The 25,499-nt window shown below is 46.9% G+C and overlaps 2 protein-coding genes across 4 annotated transcripts; both read right to left on the bottom strand.

Annotated features, from left to right (window-relative positions):
- Positions 1-379: 379 nt before the first annotated feature.
- Positions 380-4,740, bottom strand: TUBA8 (tubulin alpha 8). Its single transcript, XM_088470579.1, has 5 exons — positions 4,381-4,740; positions 3,744-3,966; positions 3,070-3,218; positions 2,301-2,981; positions 380-740 (listed from the first exon to the last, which is right to left on the bottom strand). The coding sequence occupies exons 1-5, from the start codon at positions 4,402-4,404 to the stop codon at positions 447-449; spliced, it is 1,371 nt and encodes a 456-aa protein (XP_088326705.1). The 5' UTR covers positions 4,405-4,740; the 3' UTR covers positions 380-446.
- Positions 4,741-8,137: 3,397 nt separating this feature from the next.
- On the bottom strand, positions 8,138-25,217 carry PEX26 (peroxisomal biogenesis factor 26). 3 transcript variants are annotated; one of them, XM_088470580.1, is made up of 8 exons: positions 25,142-25,217; positions 24,639-24,702; positions 20,556-20,651; positions 19,064-19,286; positions 11,833-11,973; positions 10,953-11,263; positions 10,714-10,860; positions 8,138-9,767 (listed from the first exon to the last, which is right to left on the bottom strand). In XM_088470580.1, exons 4-8 carry the CDS (start codon positions 19,264-19,266, stop codon positions 9,670-9,672), a joined length of 900 nt encoding a protein of 299 aa, XP_088326706.1. In that variant the 5' UTR covers positions 19,267-19,286; positions 20,556-20,651; positions 24,639-24,702; positions 25,142-25,217; the 3' UTR covers positions 8,138-9,669. The 3 variants fall into 3 exon arrangements, with proteins under 3 accessions (XP_088326706.1, XP_088326709.1, XP_088326708.1); XM_088470583.1 differs by lacking the exon at positions 20,556-20,651; XM_088470582.1 differs by lacking the exons at positions 24,639-24,702; positions 25,142-25,217 and adding an exon at positions 24,319-24,394.
- Positions 25,218-25,499: the final 282 nt, after the last annotated feature.

Below are 25,499 nucleotides of genomic sequence, written 5' to 3' on the forward strand. Positions count from 1 at the left end.
GGAATGCCTCCATTTTGGAAACCACCCCCCCGGCCCGCCTACCAAACGGGGGCAGCTGTCGATCAACATCAGTTTCTCTGTCGCTCCGGGGCTTGCGCGCGAGCAGTGCGGCCGCTGTGCGTGCACGGGCCAAACCATCGAGTCGGTTACGAGCGCATAGGTGCACGCGACAGACTCTGAATGAGGTCCCTAGAGCCATAAGGCAATAATGCTCTGCTCCGTGCCACTTTGCTACACACCAGCAGCCCCAAATCGCCTTTTCCCGTGACTACTGGTAGTCCTAACATAAAAAGCCGTGATTATTTACCCTTCCGGTTCTTATACTACCGGCTCTAACAATAATAATTTGCTTTCACAATAAACGTTCAGCCCTTAAGGATAGTTTGTGTAAGTTTTATTGTAGATGACACCAATAATCTGGATGACGCCCTCCGAGTCGCCAGGAGTTACACCTCTCCTTCTTCAACCTCTTCTTCAAACGAATCCATTCCGACCTCCTCGTAGTCTTTCTCCAGCGCGGCGACGTCCTCGCGGGCCTCTGCGAACTCCCCTTCCTCCATGCCCTCGCCCACGTACCAGTGCACGAAGGCGCGCTTGGAATACATCAGGTCAAACTTGTGGTCCAGTCGTGCCCAGGCCTCGGCGATGGCGGTGGTGTTACTGAGCATGCACACTGCTCGCTGCACTTTGGCTAGGTTCCCCCCGGGCACCATGGTGGGCGGCTGGTAATTAATGCCAACCTGCGAGAGGAATGAATAAATACATCAGTCAGTATTCTATACTATCCCATACTACTGCACATATTACGTCAATGGTGGAACGGGCAATTGTACTGCAAACCAACTTTAGTCCCATGTTAATAAGGAATTTCTGTTGTTTACTGTCCCATCAAGGGGAATAAATATTGGAGATAAATATACATCCCCCCCATATAGACTACATTTATCATAAAGGCAAATGAGGCAGATGTCCAGGGCAGGACAGTTTATGGGGCAGCGTACAGGAAAGAGGGATCTGAATGGACCAGAGTTAAGGCCCCTAACGATTTGGCTGATTCTGCCGTATCGGACGACAAATCGTCAATTTCGTGCAGTGTGTATGCATTACATCGTGTAGAGCGCCCGCCCATGAGGTCATCAGCCGCATAGCCTCATCTATTGTACATGAAGAAAGATAAGGCGATGCAGCTGATGATCCATGCAGGGGGGCCGGCATATTGGGCAGGGCCGTAACTAGGGTACTGCCACATGTGCCATGGCACAGGGCACCGCAGGGCAGGGGGTGCTGTTTGGGACTATCAATTTTCTTTTTATTGTCATTCTCACTTGTAACTTCCTCTTATTTTATTCCCAGCATCTCCTGGCCTCCCCTATCTCTTCCCTGGCCCTTCCCCATGAGGCCATGGCCCTCTCTCAGGTGCACTATATTATGTCCCTATTTATCCCCAGCATCTCCTGGCCTCCCCTATCTCTTCCCTGGCCCTTCCCCATGAGGCCATGGCCCTCTCTCAGGTGCACTATATTGTGTCCCTATTTATCCCCAGCATCTCCTGGCCTCCCCTATCTCTTCCCTGGCCCTTCCCCATGAGGCCATGGGCCTCTCTCAGGTGCACATATTATGTCCCTATTTATCCCCAGCATCTCCTATCTCTTCCCTGGCCCTTCCCCATGAGGCCATGGCCCTCTCTCAGTTGCACTATATTATGTCCCTATTTATCCCCAGCATCTCCTGGCCTCCCCTATCTCTTCCCTGGCCCTTCCCCATGAGGCCATGGCCCTCTCTCAGGTGCACATATTATGTCCCTATTTATCCCCAGCATCTCCTCGCCTCTCCTATCTCTTCCCTGGCCCTTCCCCATGAGGCCATGGCCCCTTTTCGGGTGTGTAAACTCCCTATTTCAAAAAAATAGGGGGGCGCCAATGCTTATTCTGGCAAAGGGCACCAAAAAGTCTAGCTACAGCTCTGATATGGGGCGGGCACCGGATCGCTCAGTGGGCACGGACTGTCCGATACGTCGGCCCGTAAGCGCTGGGATCATGGGTCTCATCGCTGGGTACACAATCATTTAGCGTGCACCCAGCTTAAGAGCAATCATCTCCTGTTGGCCCAAGTGGCCAAGTCCTCCATCGTCATCTACATGCTTAGCTCAGATGTTGACCGTAAAGAATCCTATATTCCAGCAGTGAGTGGGGATTCAAAACTATTGTTCTGGGCTCATCGATTTGTTACGAACCATTGTAGTCAAGGAGACATGTCCCAACTAACACCGGAGGCCCTAGGGGCAAGTTCCAGCTTCTCACCTTAAATCCTGTAGGACACCAATCCACAAACTGGATCGTTCTCTTGGTTTTAATGTTGGCAATTGCCACGTTGACATCTTTGGGCACCACGTCGCCGCGGTAGAGCATGCAGCAGGCCATGTATTTCCCATGACGCGGGTCACACTTCACCATCTGGTTGGAGGGGTCGAAGCAAGAGTTGGTAATCTCGGCCACCGACAGCTGCTCGTGGTACGCCTTTTGGGATGAAATGATGGGTGCGTAAGTGACCAGAGGGAAATGGATGCGCGGGTACGGGACCAGGTTTGTCTGGAATTCTGTCAGGTCCACATTGAGAGCCCCGTCAAAGCGCAGCGAGGCGGTGATGGAGGACACGATTTGGCTGATGAGTCGGTTAAGGTCAATGTAACAAGGGCGCTCAATATCCAGGTTCCGTCTGCAGATGTCGTATATGGCCTCGTTGTCAACCATGAAGGCGCAGTCTGAGTGCTCCAGCGTGGTGTGTGTGGTCAGGATGGAGTTGTACGGCTCCACCACTGCAGTGGAGATCTGGGGTGCCGGATATATGGCGAACTCCAGCTTGGATTTCTTCCCGTAGTCCAGAGACAGGCGCTCCATGAGTAGCGAGGTGAAGCCGGAGCCCGTGCCACCTCCGAAGCTATGGAAGATGAGGAATCCCTGCAGTCCCGAGCAGGAGTCGCTCTGAAATATGAAAGAAATACATTGCGTGTGACACACCAGGCACGCCTGCATTATTTCCGTCACCGCATTGGCGTAGCGCGGCCCTCACCAGTTTCCGGATGCGATCCAGCACCAAGTCGATGATCTCCTTGCCGACGGTGTAGTGTCCGCGGGCGTAGTTGTTGGCTGCGTCCTCCTTGCCGGTGATCAGCTGCTCTGGGTGGAAGAGGTGGCGATATGGCCCAGCGCGGACCTCATCTGGGGGGCAGAGCGGAAAGTCAGCTCGGTTAACCAGCCTGGACATCACTATAGAATGATCTACAGAACTCTCCCCACCCCAATATGCTAAAAACAGAGAACATGGGGATCACTGCACATAGAACACCTGGTATTGACCTAGTTGTGTAACTCGAGAGACTCATGATGGGATAACTTATTGAATTAAATAAATTACACTTATGAGGCATTTGGCCGGCTTTCTGCAAGAAGAATACAGAAATGATGTCCACAGAGAGAGAAAACAGTAATACAGGCCAAACCGCCCATTAACGTAAACAATATTTACAGAAATTCACGATCGCTATGTAAAGATCTCTATACTTCCATTTGTGGGTGCAGTCTGCACAGAGCCTATGCTACACAGGATGGCAGCAGTATGACCAGTGCCACCTGCAGGTGATGTCCAAGTACTGCACCCACCAAAAAAAACCAAAAAAACATTTTAAGAGACACTTTTTTTGAATGATTCTCTGTCAACAGTTGAGATATTCTCATTGCGCCTACCTATTACCGATGGCTCCAGGTCCACCATGACGGCGTGCGGCACGTGCTTCCCGTTGCCAGTCTCGTTGAAGAACGTGGTGTAGGAATCGTCCGAGCTGCCCGGCTTAGTCTTATCCGACATGGTGCCGTCTGGCAGGATGCCGTGCTCCAGGCAGAACAGTTCCCAGCATGCATTGCCAATCTGTACGCCGGCCTGGCCGATATGCACCGATATACACTCTCTCTACATGGGAGGGGAAGGGAGAAATACAATGTAACCATAGGAGCAATCTATCATTTTCTATCGCCATTTGTAGAGATGATGAGGATAACGGCGTGATAAGTAACTGCCACATTCCCACCGCTGCAGAAACAAATGCATCACTTCCCTATGCCCTGATACCGTGTGCGTGCACGCTGTAATGTAGTTATTATGCACACCCCATACAATACATGGTATCGCTGCACACGCGGCTTTCATTTACACAGTACATATAACACAGGTGCCGCGTCCCTGAGTGTCGGAATGCCAGACATACATGGGAAGGTTAGAGCAGGCCTCAGGCTATAGGGAAGCTATAGCCTGAGGCCTGGCCTGTGCACACTGGAATAAGCGCAGCTGTTACATTACGCACCCCCACTCCCAAACAGAACATACTGATTTGCTTCTAATTCCCCACATAGTGGGTGTAAAACGGTCTCCTCTTCTCTCCAAAGCAGGGTCCGAGCAGAGATTTCCCGTCCAGCCGCTGCACAGACGCCTGGGGGGTTGGGGGTTAGCTGGGGTTTAGTTTCAGGACTGAGGGCTATAAACAGCCACCAATTACATGCCAGGGACACACTACCGCCAGCACGAAGGCTGGGAACATGCTTGTACTTTTACTGTCATTTTCTGTAAATGATCAGTAAAATCTGCGGCCTGCACTTTTCCGGACACTCATTTATCTGCAGGTCTGTACTTACTATACCGGGGAGAAGCTGCTTGGGAGAGACTAGAATATAACAGGTAATGGGAGACCGCCACCTGGTGGCCATATTACCAAGATAAACTAGTGCAAAACGTTTTCAGCTGCACCAGGCACCGACCATGCGGATGAAGAGTCTCTAATAGGGGATAACTATTATTAATAGAAGATGTATATTGTGTTCCAAATAAGTTGTTTTTCTTTGTTAAGTCCATTTTGCAGCTATATATAATATATATATATATATATATATATAGTTATAATGGCTGCATTATTTATATAATGTCGTGTCTACGACTGTTTATCCTTATATAGGTCATACTGTAGGTCCTCTGTCTAAAAGGCACATTTATCAATGGTATTTTAAACATTTAATTCTGACAATGTATGATTTAGGATGATTATACATTTGTTCATGTTACAAAGGTTTTTTTAGTGTTTTTTTCTAACATAAGTTTTGCGTCAGGCTCCGCGCCAAACTCCACGTAAGCAAAATCTAACGTGACGCATGTGCTACAAAGTCCTTTAGGTGACTTATATATGTCATACATTTGTCAGACGTCTCCCTGAGTGTCTTTATAAAACAGAGGAAATCCTGAACATAAAACACGGCAGATTAAGCACAAGAGTCGCCATTCCGCCGATAGGAGGCTGCAGTAGATGTTTGTACAGCTCTCACAGAGCGAAGCTCATTAAAAACACAAACGGGACTTTAACTCATTGACTGCTGGATCCCAGGGGACACGGCATTAGAGGCCGACTCGGCAAATCGGCGTGTTACCCTATAATTGAGTGTGAAGTAGTGAGACTGAACTGTGCGCAGTTGTTGATCTGTGAGCTAGGTGCCCACAATGGGTATTAAAATAAGATAATTATAGTCGATGTGGCAGAGGGAATAGCGGCAGGGTGGGTCTGGTGCCAGGAGGCCGAATGACTGGTCTGTAATAAAGAGCTATTTCTAGATCACATCTGACACACTGATCGCTGTTAACGCCTTACAGTCCGTACAATACAATGATGAGATTTAAACCCTGCAGATGGGATGAACGTAACACGAACATGTCACACAATAAACAGGAGATAATACTAGTGACTGGGAGCTGCTGCAAGCACGGTTCAGGCGTACGTCAGCCTACAGCTATTCAGTTGCTGTGGAACTACAAGTCCCACAATACCCTCTAGATGTCACGTTGCCGGGATTATTACACGACAGCTGGAGATTCTTGGCTTCCATGAAAGGGCTGACGTCACCACCGTAGAATACAAATCACAATCCCTATTTACTTGCTTGCAAACGTTGTTTTATGAGGGCAGAAACCTCTTTTTCAGCAGAAACAAAAATGTCTTTACAGTGCTAAAGCGACAGAAGAATTAATAACCCCGCTATAGGCAATTTGTTTATAACAAAAAAAACTCGTTCAGTGACTTTTTTTTCAGTAGATATCGCACTACATACAAAAGTCGCTTTACTTTACACAGCAAAAGTCCTGACACAGCAATAAAGTGTGATGTCATCGATGACCTCACAATGAAGCTGGATTTCTTGCAGGTGGAGATACTAATAATGTTACTGTTATCTCACAAATCGTCCTGTCTCATGAAAATAACCTACATATCACTGCGGATAATACAGCTCCGCTCGGTCAGGCAGCAGTTTGAGGTGGAATAACATTGTACAGAGTTTACATAGTGACAGAAATATTCATATGAACATATTAATCATGTGGAGAAGGGACGCGGAAATGCAATGCGCAGGTTTTTACAAAGTACAAAGGAAATTGTTGGTTGGGGAAACCATTAGCACAGGTCTGGGGGATGCATTGGGGACAAAGGCGATGATCCCCCAAACCTGTAGTTGGATGATTACCAAAGTTTGAGAACTATAGCGAGGACGAGACTTACCCATCAGGCCCCCGAAATCACAAAATGTAACCAGGCTACCCGAAATCACAAAATGTAACCAGGCTACCCGAAATCACAAAATGTTACCAGGCTACCCGAAATCACAAAATGTAACCAGGCCCCCCGAAATCACAAAATGTAACCAGGCTACCCCAAATCACAAAATGTAACCAGGCCCCCCGAAATCACTAAATGTAACCAGGCTACCCGAAATCACTAAATGTAACCAGGCTACCCCAAATCACAAAATGTAGCCAGGCTACCCGAAATCACAAAATGTAACCAGGCTACCCGAAATCACAAAATGTTACCAGGCTACCCGAAATCACAAAATGTAAACAGGCTACCTCAAATCACAAAATGTAACCAGGCTACCTCAAATCACAAAATGTAACCAGGCTACCCGAAATCACAAAATGTAAACAGGCTACCTCAAATCACTAAATGTAACCAGGCTACCCCAAATCACAAAATGTAACCAGGCTACCCCAAATCACAAAATGTTACCAGGCTACCCGAAATCACAAAATGTTACCAGGCTACCCCAAATCACAAAATGTTACCAGGCTACCCCAAATCACAAAATGTAACCAGGCTACCCGAAATCACAAAATGTAACCAGGCTACCCGAAATCACAAAATGTAACCAGGCTACCCGAAATCACAAAATGTAACCAGGCTACCCCAAATCACTAAATGTAACCAGGCTACCCGAAATCACAAAATGTAACCAGGCTACCCGAAATCACAAAATGTAACCAGGCTACCCGAAATCACAAAATGTAACCAGGCTACCCCAAATCACTAAATGTAACCAGGCTACCCCAAATCACAAAATGTAACCAGGCTACCCGAAATCACAAAATGTAACCAGGCTACCCGAAATCACAAAATGTAACCAGGCTACCCGAAATCACAAAATGTAACCAGGCTACCCGAAATCACAAAATGTAACCAGGCTACCCCAAATCACTAAATGTAACCAGGCTACCCCAAATCACTAAATGTAACCAGGCTACCCCAAATCACAAAGAAACAAGGTGTCTGAGGCTGGAATGGTCCCCCATATTTACTAAAATATTTACTAAAAATCAGCAAATCCTTAAACACATTATTCTAGGAGGCTATTTATCAAAACTAGGAGAGACATAAAGTACCAACCAACCAGCTCCTGTCATTTTTTCAAACACAGCCTGTAAAGTGACAGTTAGGAGCCGATTGGCTGGTACTTTGTCCACATTCACACTCTCTCTCTTTCCAAGGCTTAGTACATAGACCCCTGTGAATGAAATATGAATTGGGGGGGGGGGGTTTCTTACCATTTCTGCAGGAGTTTAGGGGGTCTCTCACCAGCAGCGGGTCTCAGCAGCTGTCTCTCTCGGTGTCCTGGCTTACTGTGGGCCAGGGTGGGAGAACAATTGACAGTCTACACTAGATGCATTGTGACATCACCATAGACACCAGGCCTCACCTAGGAGGCACCTACCTCATACCTCAGCCTGTGTCACTAACCTCTATCTGTCAGTTACCACAACTAAGCCACAAAAGTCTCATAGAAAAACACTTTATTTCAAAATATGTAGAAGGGTCATTGTTTGTGAATTAGCGCACTCAGCGGTCACCAGAACTTTGACAGCGATGACAACTGCAGCTCCACTAGGTAGAAACATTTTCTTCACAAGAAACAACTGAGTTAAACAATGTACAAAAATAAATTAAATACACTATTTTATGCATGTAAAAAATCCCAAACACTATACACAGTTCTGACGATTGTGTCCTATACAGGGAGGAATTAACAGAACAAGAAATAATTATATTTAAATCAAGTAGTTTCAGTCATTTTAAAAGTAGTAAAGACAGTAAACCATCACTACTGTGTCACATTCACTAGGGGACAGCAGAACGCTGACGTGGGGAACGACCAGTGGCAGAGAATGCTGGGGGTTGTAGTGGCAAAGCATGCTGGGGGTTGTAGTTCAATCACAGCGGTAAAGCTGGTTTTGACAGTCTAGTTCTTGAAAACACAAAGAACGCACACATGACATTTCTGTAATGAAACAACATCATATAACGTTCTCTCTAAGTCTATGAAACAGTAATAGCCAGAGAGCGATGCCAGCCTGCTCATTATATCAGGACGATATTATACCGGACGGCTATGATATAGAACCATGGCGGGTCTATAATTATAACGCTACGTTAAATGCAGTTTCTCTAACTTCTTTCATGAATGACATTTTGGGTGGAGTTCAGTGAATGAATAAATAAAACTGAACCGTACTGCGCAGGGATGCGCCATTCCTCAGATGCACAATAGTGGTAACGATCCCAGGCCGTACTGCTTGGCAGAACCGAGGGAGCCATTGGGGACCTTCATTTTCTAGGTTAACCCTCTAAGGTCCGACAATACATATTATTTTACTGTAAGTGCCGTTATCCTTAACGTAATCCTGTTGTCAGGTGTATAAAAAGAGTGAAATGGACGCTAATGGCGCTGGCCCTGCGTATTTGTGCACAGCGGCTGTGCGAAAATATGCAAAACCGCGGGAAGCGTCTTGTGTAAAAAAAAAAAAAACGCCCACAGACGGCTTCTGTGATCCGCTACCTGAGCGCAAAGACGCGGCATCGGATTCACTGCCGGCCATTCACTGTGCTGCCCGGGGGCTAGGGAAACTGCCCCTGGCTTCCGCACGCCCTAAAAAATGGGGCCGACACACCGTCGTTTTCTGGAACGCGTCCAGTCACCTCTCCCAAATGCTGGGAGCATGCCTATCATTATGCAGCTTTCAGGGTACTGCGATCGATGTTGCAGGACTGGATCCGCTCACGCGCAGTGCGGCTCTGGCACATGCACAAATTACAATAAGATGAAATAATCAGACATTTGCATGAATATTGAAGCAACGTAAATCTCTGAATGGGGCCCTGGGTCCTGACATATGTTCTGTGGTCCCCAGTGACTGAGCCGTCCGCACAGGCTCATTATTCATGGCATGGGCGATGGTCACAGAGGCAGAAATCACTGCACAAATCCCCCAGACACAGTCCTGGCTTCTTTCTGTGGCCGCAGGGGGGTATCAGGGCCGGCTGGTAGACGGATTCTGGAAAACACTGGTGACAATCTGGCGGAGTAACAGAAGCAGGTGAGATATAGGACCCCTGGATATCGAGGAAGCTGGAAGACAACAAGTAACATCTCATTACGTAATCCTTACATATACAGCTCCAGTCTCCTAACATTAACTCCCAAATCCCTCCCTCCTCCCAACTGGCCCCACCCCCGAGGTGCACAGATACCCCCGAGGAGCACAGATACACCCTAGAGCTGCCCGTCTCTGTCCATTCCACAGAAAGCTGTGTCAGGGGGCATTTTGAACCCACATGGGGGTTCTGAAGATTCCCAAGACGCTGCAGGTGGCACGAGGTGAGTAGTGCGGTGCCTCATGTCTCAACTAGCGCAAACCCCATTTACATTCATGCTACAAAAACTGCTACACCCTATATCTCCAGGCACCTGTGGGGGGGGGGGGGTGGATGTAGCTCAGGAATACTGAGAGGTGATGACAGCGGGGACCCCATTGCTCCACCAATCTCCAGGACAAATTATCTTTAAGGAACCCTTATACCAGTGACAGACAAACCGGATACTCTTCAGGGGCTGCACTGGGCGGCCCCCCTAACCTTCCAAAGCTCCTCGCATCACCCGTAATCTCAGTAATTAGTTAGAAATAAATAATACATTTAATCAAATAAAAGAGATGCTTATCATTAATAACCCATCAGCAGACATTTTATACCAGTGTAACAAGTTCTAACAAACCAATCTGACAATAAGGCAGGAAGGAGCTGGGGCCGCAGGCGACGGCTCGAAGGGCCACATACGGCCATGGGGCCACCTGTTCCCAATCTTTGTTTAAACTCTTACTCACTATAAGCCGGGTACTATTAGTTACAGCTACAGCGATATGCTACTAGGGTGTTAGTCAGCCCTTAGCTTGCCTGTCACAGACCTCGGCCCCATAGTAATAGCCGTATAATCCTCCGAGCCCACAATTCAGTATATATATATATATATATATATATATATAATGTCCCATCTGGCACCAGTCCTGAGATCTGACCTGGATCCAAGCGCAGCAGAATGACAGACACCAGCAGGAGAGCCAGCACGACCTGGCGGAAAGGAATCCTCCGAATCCACGTGGCCACCACTCTCAGGGTCCCACACAGCATCCGGGCCGCCTGCAAAGGTCTCGCTTGTAGGGTTCCTGAAACGCAAAGCAGACAGTCCAGCGCGGGAGTCGCAGAGAACCGCGCCATCCGTAAACACACCAATGACACGGGGGAGATAACCCCATACCTGTGGGACAGACGGACGGGCTCTGGCGCGATGTCTCGGCACTGGCCTCCTCCTCCTCCTGCTCCAGGCGCCTCCTCGCCTCACTCACGGCTGTCAGAGCCGCCAGCTGCTGCTGCTCGTTGAACACTTGTGGGTGCTGGGCTAGCTCCTCTGCCTCTGCGAGGTGACCGAGGGGGAGGAGGACTCGGAGGAGGTGGAGCTCGGCCACTCTCCCGTACCCCAGGTGCCGCCAAAGACGGTGTTCTTTAAGCCAATCTCTGCCCAGCTCGAGCATCACCTGGGGGTGCCTCACTCTGCTGTAGAGCAGGAGGCTGTGGAATCGGACAAGAGAGATGGTTTCAGGATGGCGCTACGTCACAGACAACACCCACAGACAACGCGACACTTTACGGCCCACTGTGAGATTATTTGGCAGATACCGTATGAGGAGCTTGTAGCAGGACTGTAATACAGGTAATTCCATTTTACACAGACTATGACAATACACCACAAATTTATAGTGTATGTCTATGGAGCTCAAAAATGACAAAATTAATGTTTCCAATTGGTGGAGTACAGTTGCCCATAGGTCCCACAATACTGACGGCCATATAGGCTATTTTAGCCCCGAATGGCCGCAGACTGCCAGATCCTGTGCCAGTGGTTTCTATGGCTACACACATTGGCACAGTTTGACGGTGTAGAGTCCACATTACTTAACAGAATGAGAGGTAAATAAAATAAATATTTTGTGCAAACAGTGCTACAATCTACCTCTGTAAATGTAACTGGTAATTGTATGTCACCAGCAGTGAGCTATCATCCATGGGAGGACGTCACCCCTCCCCCGCACCCCCTACACCCTCTTTCAGCAGTGCAGTATCATCATCAGCGACATTACCAAAGCTCCATGATATTGTGAGGTATCTCCTGGGGGGTCCGGTAATACTGTACCAGCCAGGGCAGGACCTCCCTCCACCGGTCCATCTCGGCCAGAGCCTGGATCCCAATCACTCCGAGAGAGTCCTTTACCTGCTTCTCCCTGGAGACACAAATCAGACAGACAGTCTCATACAGATGCGTCACCTGATCATCACCCCAGGGCACAGTTACACGGGTACAATTTTATTTTTGGCATGAGGCTAAATTAGGGGAAATTACAGAATGGTGCAATTCTAAACTTAAACCACAGCAACCAATCAGCAGAGAGCTCTTATGTCTACTGTTATTTACATTATGAAAGCAAAGGGCTGATTGGTTGTTATGGTTTAACTGGACTTTTGAGCAATTTTACTAAATAACGAGAGAGAGAGAGACAGAGAGAGAGACACAGATATATATATATATATATATATATATATATATAACATACACACACCATTAGCGGAAACAGGACTGGTGACAGAACGGGCAGCAGGGGGGTGAACGTAATGAGGAGTGGGAGACTGGCAGCAGCATTTACAATGGACAGTACAGATTAATTATGGAGGGGTTGCTAGATAACTGTAATTAGTAAGACAATGAATGATAATGTGATATAGTGCTGGTGTAAAATTAATAGCTGGGTGGCATTAAGGTAGAAGTCATCGGGATTAAGAGGTGATGTGTAGGATAAAATGCCTGGTATTCAGTCCTGCAAAATTGTATCTCAAGGAGCACTGATTTCTGCCCGTCCCCCATACAGACTATAGCCTAGTGGCTCCCAAACTTTCCTGAACCACGGCACCCTACAGTATCAGCATTTTTTTCACGGCGCCCCGAGGCCAAAAGTTTGTTATTGAGAAATTCAGAAAAAAAATGTGAAGTAAAATGTAATGACCTGTCATGCCAAGCTTCAGTTATGTGGGCAGGGGGGCATTTCTGATTGACCACTTATTTTATGTTTTTATCCCTTACACTGACCATAAATAATTTGGTTTGGTGCTGGGCTAACAACCTGAGGCACCCCTGGAAGTTTCCCCAGGGTCCCACGGCACCCAGAATGGGAACCACTGCTGCAGCCCAACATCAAGTATCTTCCTGTACACCCCTGTGGAGCGTAATGCAAAATAAGTGATGTCGCAGCAATGTACTGCCGCCGTTCACACGCCGTTCCGATGGCAAATCACGAGCATCAATCCTACATCGCGGACGACTGAACTGCAAAGGATAATTTGTGGATCAAATTGGAGGACATTAGTATAGGGATTAAGCTGTTATGGCTCGGTGGCGTAGAGGCGGCTGGGATACCTTCTAATGCTGCCCACTAGGACAACTGATGCCAGTTAGAGGTGTCCTCATAGTGATGAGTGCAATTTCCGGAGAGTGAATGGGTGAGGGAATCGTGGCTGCTCTGAGACAGAACTGGCCGCTGGGGCTTATCAGGCTATTATATAATGACTTTCCCCGCCAGCAGCCGGGTATCGCGTTACACAATTACCAGCGCTCAGGGGCTCGGTTTGTTTTTACTTGTTAAATTGAACATTATCAGAGACACCGACCTCAGGGGACCTTCAGGGAGACAACAGAGCACTTATTCCACCGATATAACTGCTGGCATGGAAACCGAAGGAGGTAAAACGCTGGCACCGTCTGATACCAGGATCCGCACCCAGGAACTAACATTCAATCTATTATCATGTTATACAAGATTACATAGGGCCGAGCTTTGTACGTTATAAAATCATGTGTAGTTCGGATTACATATCGCACACACATACTAGGCAATTACACACAATGAAAAACATTTACCTACAAACTCTACGCAGGTGAGCGCTCCGTCCCCTATGTTATCATTAGTTTTGGTTATGGTAAGGAGCCGATGTAGGGCACACATTTTACATAGAAATATTAAATGCATTTGCGCAGCATGCAGAGCTGGATATATCTCATTATGCGTCAAGCTCTGCAATTATATGCACCAAGTTTACCAAATGTATGTGCCTGGGTTACACCAGGAGAGAACAGTAGTATATGCGCCTGGGTTACACCAGGAGAGAACAGTAGTATATGTGCCTGGGTTACACCAGGAGAGAACAGTAGTATATGTGCCTGGGTTACACCAGGAGAGAACAGTAGTATATGTACCTGGGTTACACCAGGAGAGAACAGTAGTATATGTGCCTGGGTTACACCAGGAGAGAACAGTAGTATATGTGCCTGGGTTACACCAGGAGAGAACAGTAGTGTATGTGCCTGGGTTACACCAGGAGAGAACAGTAGTATATGTACCTGGGTTACACCAGGAGAGAACAGTAGTATATGTGCCTGGGTTACACCAGGAGAGAACAGTAGTATATGTGCCTGGGTTACACCAGGAGAGAACAGTAGTATATGTGCCTGGGTTACACCAGGAGAGAACAGTAGTGTATGCGCCTGGGTTACACCAGGAGAGAACAGTAGTATATGTGCCTGGGTTACACCGGGAGAGTACAGTAGTGTATGTGCCTGGGTTACACCAGGAGAGAACAGTAATATATGTGCCTGGGTTACACCAGGAGAGTCAAAAGAAAAAGAGGAGTGAGTCCGCACTAGTAATGGATCAGGCAACTATCTAAAAGAGCTTGAAATGATGAGATCACTGAAAAAAACCTACATAGTAGTTTATCGCTTGGACAATCCTGGATAACTTTTAGTTGGTGGTGCACCCACAGACTTTGTGCTGTACACATAAGAAGATATCTTTGCTCTAGGCAAAGAAAGGGGGAAAGACAAAATATGTCTATGCTGGGGCACTCTTTAGTATAATCAAATGAATATATTGTAGATATGATGGAAACAAATATAAAACTTCACTTTTAATAATGAACCTTGGAAAAGGAAAGGGGAAAGGGAATTGAAATCCACTTGGTGTAATAATGGTCGATTAACTAATCACAAATAAAGTATGAATCAATCATTGAGATGTCCAACATGACATAAATGACATATCCATGGGAAAGACGTACACATAAAAATCAATCCACTGGGGATAATGGTGATCAATAAACTGAACACTAGCACAGACAGAGTTAATCACGAGGTGAGTACTTGCACATATAAAAACTCTGTTGCAAAACAAATTTCTTAAATACCTCTACTGGGAATAGTAATACAGGTTGAGTCTCCCATATCCAAAACGCTTGGGACCAGGGGCATTTTGGATAACGGAATATTCCGTATTTTGGATTATTGGCATATAATAATGAAATATCTTGGGAATTGGAACCCAATATACACACAGAAAGCGTTTGTGTTATATACACCTTATACACACAGCCTGCAGGTCATTTTATACAATATTTTCCAATAATTTTGTGGCTCAAGCAAAGTTTGTGTACATACATGAAATTCATTTATGTTTCATATGCACCTTATACACACAGCCTGAAGGTAATTGTATATAATATTTTAATAATTTGTGCCTTAGACAAAGTTTGTGTACATTGAACCATCAAAAATCAAAGGTTTCATTATCTCAGTCATGCTAAAATTATTCCGTATTTCGAAATATTTGGATATGGGAGAATCAACATGTAGTCAATGAAGTTTTCATTAACACAGATAGAGTTAAAAATATGGTAGTTGCTCAATCAGCTTAATAATATACTACAGGTGCTTGTAAAGGGCGGGCTTTACACTGAACACAGAAAATATAAAATTGCCCTCCAGCACACTGCAAATAAATCAAAAATACTTGAATCCTACATGATAATAGAAATTCAGTAGGTATTGGTTACATACATTTGCAAATATATGAATAAGCGCCCTTTACAAGCACCTGTAGTATATCATTAAGCTGATGTGAGCAACTACCATATTTTTTGCTTGCAGTTTGGAGGCATGAAGGGAGTCAGCATTAGGAGGAGGTGCTGATCCTTATAGTGCCATGTGGAGGTTTTCTGGGGTACCTCCAAGGTAAGTTAGCTCTCAGCTCATACATGTACTGTTACCATGCAGTACACCAATTTGTCATTATATGACCCAGAGTGGGTGCTACTATTATGTAGCAATAATTATTTTGGGGTGAGCGTTTGGGAGTGGGGCCCCCGGGGTTGTTCTGGCTGGACCTTTCTCATGGCATCACCACTTAATTCACATAGAATATTATTTCACTTCTCTATTCGTTTGTATATTATTTATGTCATTTTAATTCTTTTACATTAACACTTATTGATTTATCCTTACACATCTATCCTTTTACACTTCACTATCACCTTTTTTCCCCTTTTCGTGTGATGCCCTGGGGATGGTCCTTGGCTGGAATTTTTTGGGGTGCCTTGCTTCTCGGACGTGAACCCCTTAATGTTAGGGACGCTGGTATAGAGGAGCCTTGACGCTGGCCCGGCGCTTATTCATATATTTGCAAATGTATGTAACCAATGCCTCTGAATTTCTATTATCATGTAGGATTCAAGTATTTTTGATTTAGCTGCAGAGTGCTGGGGGGCAAATTCCTTTTTTCTGTGCACAGATAGAGTTAGTCATAAGGTGAAATTCTTGCACATATCATATCTGTAGCCAAACAAATATATTGAAAACTGAATATCGATTAGTTAATCACAGATAAAGTACAAATCAATCATAGAGATGTACTACGTGGAGTGAATGACATACATATATAAAGAATATACATAAAAATCAATCCACTCGGGATAATAATGATCAATGAGGTGATAACTAGCATGAACAGAGTTAATCAGGAATATGTAATATGATAGAAGTTATGAGAAATACATCTAAAGAATTATAATCAAAGAAAAACATCTATTATGGCACCTATGATAACTCTGTTGCAAAACAAATATCAATGTAAATCATATGGCGAAAATATATGCTGATGCGACCCTCTACTGAGAACTTATATCCAATGATTAAATGTTATTAGGGAGATATAATATACATAGTGATATACAATACACTGAGTACGAGAATCATCCACATTTGAGTCAATGAGACAGAAATCAGGGTAGAAAATAATAATAACCCAATATATCATTAATTTGATGCAATTTTGTATTGCTGGCACAATCCTAATCTGTTATGCTGAATTGGGGAATGGAGTGAATGAAACCTGTAGATACGTACTGATAATCTGGACCAGCGGAAGAAAGTAAGACCTGTGATATAATTGCGCACAAACACTTCTGCTGTCGCCTGTCTAAATCAAACAGGGGATGAGAGAGTGAATGGTACGTTGGTCCCAGGTGAAAAGAAAGGCAACGCTTCTGCTTTCTGGAATATTAAATGTAACTCTCCTCTGATACAAATTGCATTGCAGGGGAGGTAACAATAAGAGACCCAGATGAGAGAGCTTGATGGAGGGATAGAAAAGATATGAGTGTGTGTGCTATGGTAAACTCAGTATAAACCTGTGATGTTAAAGGAATCATGCACTATGACTTTAACAAATGTTAATACTGAGTAATAGAGTGAGTATTGATCAGTAAAAGCTATGTTTCAAAAAACATAGGCTGGAGTCAATGCTGTAATATGTAGCAGGAGAAAGCACACAGAAAATACAAAATATATGGGGAATGACGTCTGATGACGAATGTGGAAAGAGAGAAGGAAGTAAGGGCTGTATTCAGAGGCGGCCGTACGGTCTACGACCGCACGGCCGCCTCGATGTTTGTCTAGTGCGCATGCGAACGAGGGAGCCGGCTCCTTCGTGCACATGCGCGAGACCCGCTACGACCGACAGCGCTGGTCGTAGCGGGTCACTTTCCAGAGGGGGCGAGCTGTCGATGTTGATTGACAGCTCGCCCCGTTTGGAAGGCGGGCCGGGGGGGGGGGGGGTGGCAGGCCAAACGGGGGCGTTATTACATTATACTTCCCAACTGTCCCGATCCGCAGACCTCCAAAGTGACGGAACTTACACTAAATTGGGAGGGATTTCACCAAATGTAACTGTTGGATTCGGTGGAGCTACAAAATAGGATGCACAAGAAAGGAGAGAGGAGGGGGGAGAGGGACGGACGGACACAATTCAGGACAGAAGGTCTTCAGTAGTTATCAACCACAGCAGGCAGATGACAGTAACCAGAAGCTCTCCTGGGCTTACGACAAGTGAGACCCTACCCTAGGGTCTCTGACCATCGCGACCATCACCCGAGCGGTCGTTAGAGCTGTGGATGTTAACCCACAGCCTCACGACCGAAACAGAGGCGGGCGGTCAGGATGCAAGCGGCCGCCCAGTTTCTGAGCGACCGCTTGCATCCTCCGACCGCCTCTGAATGAGGCCCTAAGTCCTGTGATCCTAGAACTCAGAAACCCCTCTACTCTCCCCCGTCTATATCAAACAGGGGATGAAGGGAGGAGTGACCGCGTGGGTCACAGGAGAAGAAAAAAGTGATGCTGGTGAAGTCTGGAAAGCCAGCTGTAGCTCAACCCTGTTACCGGCCGGTATTGCAGGGGGAGTCACACGCTGGTGTACTCAGATGCAGGAGCGTGGTGGAGGGAGAGTGAAGTACCTGGGGTCCAGGAGACAGTGTGCAGCGGATGTGTGTAGAAAGCGGCATGCAGGCTACGAGTGTAGCAGAGGAGGACGCGCGTTTCGCCAGAGGGCTTGGTCACCTGATCGCTGGAGTTCTCCGGTGTATCCTACTACGATCTTACACTGCAGTCTATAGGTAATAATATAAATAAGCAGCCTATAAGGCTGTTATTACATTATGCTTCCCAACTGTCCCGATCCGCAGATCTCCAAAGTGACGGAACTTACACTAAATTGGGAGGGATTTCACCAAATGTAACTGTTGGATTCGGTGGAGCTACAAAATAGGATGCACAAGAAAGGAGAGGAGGGGGGAGAGGGACGGACGGACACACAATTCAGGACAGAAGGTTTTCAGTAGTTATCAACCACAGCAGGAAGATGACAGTAACCAGGTATCATGTATATTAATGTAGCTTTGCAGATTAATGAATATTTATTGAAAACATGACTCTTCCTTTTAAAAGGTGAATAAATTTGTTATATCCCTGAGCGAAATAAATGATATATTATATAGAATAAAACATATGTATAATATCACATGACAGCAGTTGTATATCATCAGTTTACAGGACAAGAATCCAATGAATGGTGGAGAGCCTGGAGACTGCACACGTGGAACACATATTAAGGGCAGATTATACGTAACAGGGAAACACATAGGTGTAACGGGGCTCACCTCGTGTCTCCAGGCTCTGCGGCCAGGATCTGTAGACCCCTCTCACACAGTTCTAGGGCACCGGCAAAGTTTCGGTCCAGCACCAGGAGGTCAGCGGCCGCGTCCAAGAGAGATACAGCCGGAGGGGTCCCAGACAGCGACCAGTGCGACCAGTCCCACATGGCACTCAGCGAGCAGCTGGACACATTCTCCGTCACCGCCATAGCCGACTAACGCCGGGGACCTTTAAAAAACGAAATATTCCGGCTAGTATTACAATTACCTGTAACCAAGAAGACAATCAACACTGGCCTACAGCTGGCACAGAGATCAGATATTCAACCCCCTGAGTATATACCCTCCCCCTAATAAATAATTAAAAATGACATTACAAGGAAGTCTATTATAACGGCAATGATATAACATTTCTTATCACTTTCATACAATTTGTATAATATTGATCCAAGTCAGTGACTTGTGGCGCACTTTCTGAAAAATGTGGCAGTGTGCAGTGAGCAAGCAGCACTAGTCTGAATTCTCACAGCATTAAGAAGGTGCAGTTTACCTTCCTCTACAAAATAGTGAACAATTAACTTTTTATTTTATTTTATTAACCTCATGCCTCTAATTAATCACAGGGGGCATTGCTGTTACTGTAAAGACTGATTCTGCTCTGACAGCTGCAGGGTGTGTGTGTGGGTCTGTTCTGATAGCTGCAGGGTGTGTGTGGGTCTGTGTGTTCTGACAGCTGCAGGGTGTGTGTGGGTCTGTTCTGACAGCTGCAGGGTGTGTGTGGGTCTGTGTGTTCTGACAGCTGCAGGGTGTGTGTGGGTCTGTTCTGACAGCTGCAGGGTGTGTGTGGGTCTGTTCTGACAGCTGCAGGGTGTGTGTGGGTCTGTGTGTTCTGACAGCTGCAGGGTGTGTGTGGGTCTGTTCTGACAGCTGCAGGGTGTGTGTGGGTCTGTGTGTTCTGACAGCTGCAGGGTGTGTGTGGGTCTGTGTGTTCTGACAGCTGCAGGGTGTGTGTGTGGGTCTGTGTGTTCTGACAGCTGCAGGGTGTGTGTGTAGGTCTGTGCTTTCACTCACTAGCAATATCCCATAAATCTCAGTAAGAAAGTACAAGGTACAGGTGCAGACTGATTACATTGCTAGGCATTAACCTGTGCGGGACCACACGGCAAACAGATTAGGAATGGAAGAAAGACCAGCAGTCCTGGCTTTGTCAGAAGGGAATAGTACATTTGCGTACTTCTGTATTACACATTCAGTGGCTGCACTGCAGTTAGTCCACGTGTGTCCCTGCGGGGTTCATCATGCATCATAGAAATAACATGGGAATTAATTCCTCCCATAACTTGAGTATGGTCACAAAGAAGTCTTTGGAGATGAACCGGGCGCTATCTTGAACGTATGCGTGGCGCGGAGCGTGCGCAGTCTGCAAATATTCCTGTACAGAATCCGTAAGGGATGATTGATGGCAAGAATGTCCTGCGCTGCTCCTTGCATATGTTACCTGTAATATTAGTGTGTGTCCTTGTAGCCCAGAGACAATACTGTCCTGATGAGCCCCTGATATCGCACGCTTCTGATTGGCTGATGTGGAGTGACGCTGTGAGGAACAAAAATGGGGGAGAAGCTGGACAAGCATAGAATCATTATCCTGTCATGCACAATCCATATCACATGAGGACAAGGCCATAGACTGGTACAAGGCTCACAGAAGGGGCAGAGCCCATCATGGGACAAGCACTTTCCCATTTCTAAGTGGACATTGTTCACCTGTACAGTACAGTGGAAATGTTAGGGAGCGTAGCAGCCTTAGGGTTAGGTACCCCTAGGGCTAAGGGGGAGGGTTAGGTTTAGGCTCTACCAGGGAGGGTTAGGGTTCGGGGTGGGGAGGGTTAGGATTAGGAGGAGAAGGGGGGAGAGTAAGGATACTTAATCGACCCCTATCAGGATACAAACCATCGAGATGCCGCTGTCTGTATTCTGTCAGGAGGTATCCCGACAGCCGGCATTATTTACCCATTCACATCCAAACAGCTCCCCATACACCTGTCCCATCCATACAACACCCCCCTATACCTGTGCCATCCATACAGCACCCCATATACCTGTCCCATCCATACAGCACCCCATATACCTGTGCCATCCATACAGCACCCCCATATACCTGTCCATTCCATACAGCACCCCATATACCTGTCCCATCCATACAGCACCCCATATACCTGTCCCATCCATACAGCACCCCATATACCTGTCCCATCCATACAGCACCCCCATATACCTGTCCCATCCATACAGCACCCCCATATACCTGTACCATCCATACAGCACCCCCATATACCTGTACCATCCATACAGCACCCCATATACCTGTCCCATTCATACAGCACCCATATACCTGTCCCATCCATACAGCACCCCATATACCTGTCCCATTCATACAGCACCCATATACCTGTCCCATTCATACAGCACCCATATACCTGTCCCATTCATACAGCACCCATATACCTGTACCATCCATACATACATCACCCCCATATACCTGTCCCATCCATACATCACCCCCATATACCTGTCCCATCCATACAGCACCCCATATACCTGTCCCATCCATACAGCGCCCCATATACCTGTACCATCCATACAGCGCCCCATTTACCTGTACCATCCATACAGCACCCCATATACCTGTCCCATCCATACAGCACCCCCATATACCTGTCTCATTCATATACAGCATACCATATACCTGTCCCATCCATACAGCACCCCATATACCTGTCCCATCCATACAGCACCCCATATACCTGTCCCATCCATACAGCACCCCATATACCTGTCCCATCCATACAGCACCCCATATACCTGTCCCATCCATACAGCACCCCCATATACCTGTCCCTCTCATACAGCACCCCATATACCTGTCCCATCTATACAGCACCCCATATACCTGTCCCATCCATATAGCTCCCCACACACCTGTCCCATGCACACAGCGCCCCCCATATATACTGCTCCTCCATATACCTGTCCCATCCATATAGCTCCTCCATATACCTGTCTCGTCCATACAACACCCCCATATACCTGTCCCATCCATATAGCTCCCCACACACCTGTCCCATGCACACAGCACCCCCCATATATACTGCTCCTCCATATACCTGTCCCATCCATATAGCTCCTCCATATACCTGTCTCGTCCATACAACACCCCCATATACCTGTCCCATCCATACAGCTCCCCATATACCTGTCCCATCCATACAGCACCCCCATATACCTGTCCCTCATACAGCACCCCATATACCTGTCCCATCTATACAGCACCCCATATACCTGTCCCTCTCATACAGCACCCCATATACCTGTCCCATCTATACAGCTCCCCATATACCTGTCCCACTCATACAGCACCCCATATACCTGTCCCATCCATACTGCACCCCTATATACCTGTCCCATTCATACAGCACCCCATATACCTGTCCCATCCATACAGCTCCCCATATACCTGTCCCACTCATACAGCACCCCATAAACCTGTCCCATCCATACAGCTCCTCCATATACCTGTCCCATCCATATAGCTCCCCACACACCTGTCCCATGCACACAGCACCCCCCCATATATACTGCTCCTCCATATACCTGTCCCATCCATATAGCTCCTCCATATACCTGTCTCGTCCATACAACACCATACCTGTCCCATCCATATAGCTCCCCACACACCTGTCCCATGCACACAGCACCCCCCATATATACTGCTCCTCCATATACCTGTCCCATCCATATAGCTCCTCCATATACCTGTCTCGTCCATACAACACCCCCATATACCTGTCTCATCCATACAGCACCCCATACACCTGCACTATATATACACACCTTCCCCATATACCTATCCCACATCTTTTCACCCATTTTTCTGCACTTTGCAGAATATCACCCCAAGTATGACATGTAATTATTAGCCCAATTAAGCTAATTGAAAACTTCTGGTTGACTAATTGATCATTACCTTAAAATATTGTTTTTTTTCCCATCTTTACCGCTGATCTGGGCTACGAGAGAAAAGCTGCAGTAAATCCTATAGAAATTACTGCGGCTAAAATTATGGCGCCTCGGGGGTAAAAATGAACGCAGCCATTAGAATATGCCCCCTAGTGTTAGTATTGCAAGTGATACCTCTTCCAGACATAAATTCCCTGCTTCAACCTGGGACATCGAGCACGAGTTGAAGCCAGGCTACCCCTTTCACACTTAGGGGGACGACCTGGGTTATTCCCAGTGCGTCACCCATCACACTGGACCCGGTATTTGCAGTGACCCAGGTCTTCTGGCATTCAGTGGGCGCTTGGAGATGATGTCATCTCCAAGCGCCACTGTCCCCGGCAATTCAATTTGTTTTAGGCGTGTCGCACCTTTCACACTTGAGCCAGGTCGTCGACCTGGGTCGCAAGTCCCAGGAAAAACCCTGCTAGCGAGCAGGGTCACGGACCCGGGACTGTCAACTAGGGTTGCACCTTTCATACATACGCCAGACCTGGGTTGATGCGCGTTCACACAGAAAGACCCGGGTATTAGGCTTAAGTCTGAAAAGGTTATTACATATGCAAGGTGTAGCACAGGACACTGTTACCGGCAGTCATCCCTTACACATTCTGTGCACAAGTAAACAAAGTCTCAACCCAGAGCACCTAAACACTGTAAGAACTGAATTGTTTGCAATGAGGCTGGAACCCTCTTACTCACTGTATAAACTGCGACCTACCGTACCTACTGAGCGCTGCTCCTATTATCCATGCAAATATCTGTGTGATGCGTCCGCCTTTGGAATCTGGCCCTTAAGCTGGGTACACACTAGACGATAAACTGGATGATTTGACGATTTTAGACAAACTAGTGTGTACGCACTATTGCGCACTCCTGTGCGTCATTCATCGCATCTTCAGATCTGCATGCTGTGCAGGCCATTCTCAAGATATCGCATGCGGTGCAGTACATATTAATGAAGGACGGAACGACACATTGTTCCGTCGTTCGTTAAATCTTCTAGTGTGTACCGGCAATCTTTCATTGTCCGGGCAAATCGCCCACCGCCCATTGACAAGATTTGCCGGTCGTCTAGTGTGAACCCAGCTTTACTCCCGATGGCACTGAGGAGAGTAATTAATGAAAGACGATCCGTGGAAGACGGATGGTGAACCGCACTCCCACTATAGACTTCAGTAAATATCGGGACAAAGTTACATTACCTGCCTAGAGTTTGAGGCCCCAGTGAGCAGCGTGTGAGTGCTCGCCCTTTAGTGTGGCGATAATAATACATGGTGCTCCCTTGACCGGGACGCTGAAAGAAAAGACTGTTCACAATTCCAGGGAAATAAAGATGGCGACTCCTACACCAGGAACACTACTCATATCTCTCCTGTCCACTTCTGAAATGCATTTTTTTTTTGTCTAATTTAATTGTATTTTTACAATATCCTTTGCGATTCCATCTTAAAAATTCAAACCAGTCATATTATTATTATTTACCGGTAGTTCTGTACACTGATCCGTCCCCGGCTGCACCTACCTTGTGCTGGCGCTGCAGGGTTCTCCTGTCACCTTCTGCCCGGGCTCCGTCGCTGCGGTGGGACCTGCATGGTGGAGATGGGACAGGTCATCCTCAAGTGTTCAATAGATTATTCTGTATTATGGCCCCGCCCACTGCGTCATTACCTCTGTACAGTACATACAGTCAAGAGGCAGACATTATAGACTGGTAAAAAGCCGGTCTAACACTAATGATGATGAGTATGCTGACACCAATGACTTATGTTGTGTACACAGAGGACATTGGGAGAAAGGTGCTGTTGCCCCTAGCAACGATGTGCTACAATGTAACAAATAATAGTAACAGAGCTTTTCTGCAGTTACCCCCCCAGACCAGGTACTATAATAGCCCCCAGTGTATATAGAGTGAGCCCCATGGAAACCATTTACATAGGGTTATCTATGCTGGGTGAGTACAGCACATGTGAGGGGGGACTACAAGACCCAGCATGTCCTGTCATAGGCAGAATGCCGGTACTGTACCGTGAGTGTCGCTCTGAGATCGGCTTCAGTGACATCCGGGTGCTGGTGAGACTCCAGCAGCCACCAGACACCGCCCTTAGATCAGCCAGCCAATAGCAGCCTGGCTCTGGGAGGAGTCACCCGTGGAGAGCGACGTGATTGGCTGCTGCTCTGCACAGTGAGGGCGGAAGAAGCTGCGTAGTGTCAGAGAGAACCGGGCACACGGGGCTGTCAGCTGTTATAGTGCTATGCTATGCATAGAGTGATTATAGGCAGGGCACTGGCCAGGGTTGACGGATTACCCTGTGTAGCACTAGCATGCATTGCAGGGGAGGTGATGATCTAAGTATATGGGGAAAGGGGGTCGGGGGGGATTTGA

The sequence above is a fragment of the Taudactylus pleione genome, unplaced genomic scaffold (genome assembly GCF_031769625.1).
Source record: "Taudactylus pleione unplaced genomic scaffold, aTauple2 ptg000101l, whole genome shotgun sequence".
Lineage (NCBI taxonomy): Eukaryota > Metazoa > Chordata > Amphibia > Anura > Myobatrachidae > Taudactylus > Taudactylus pleione.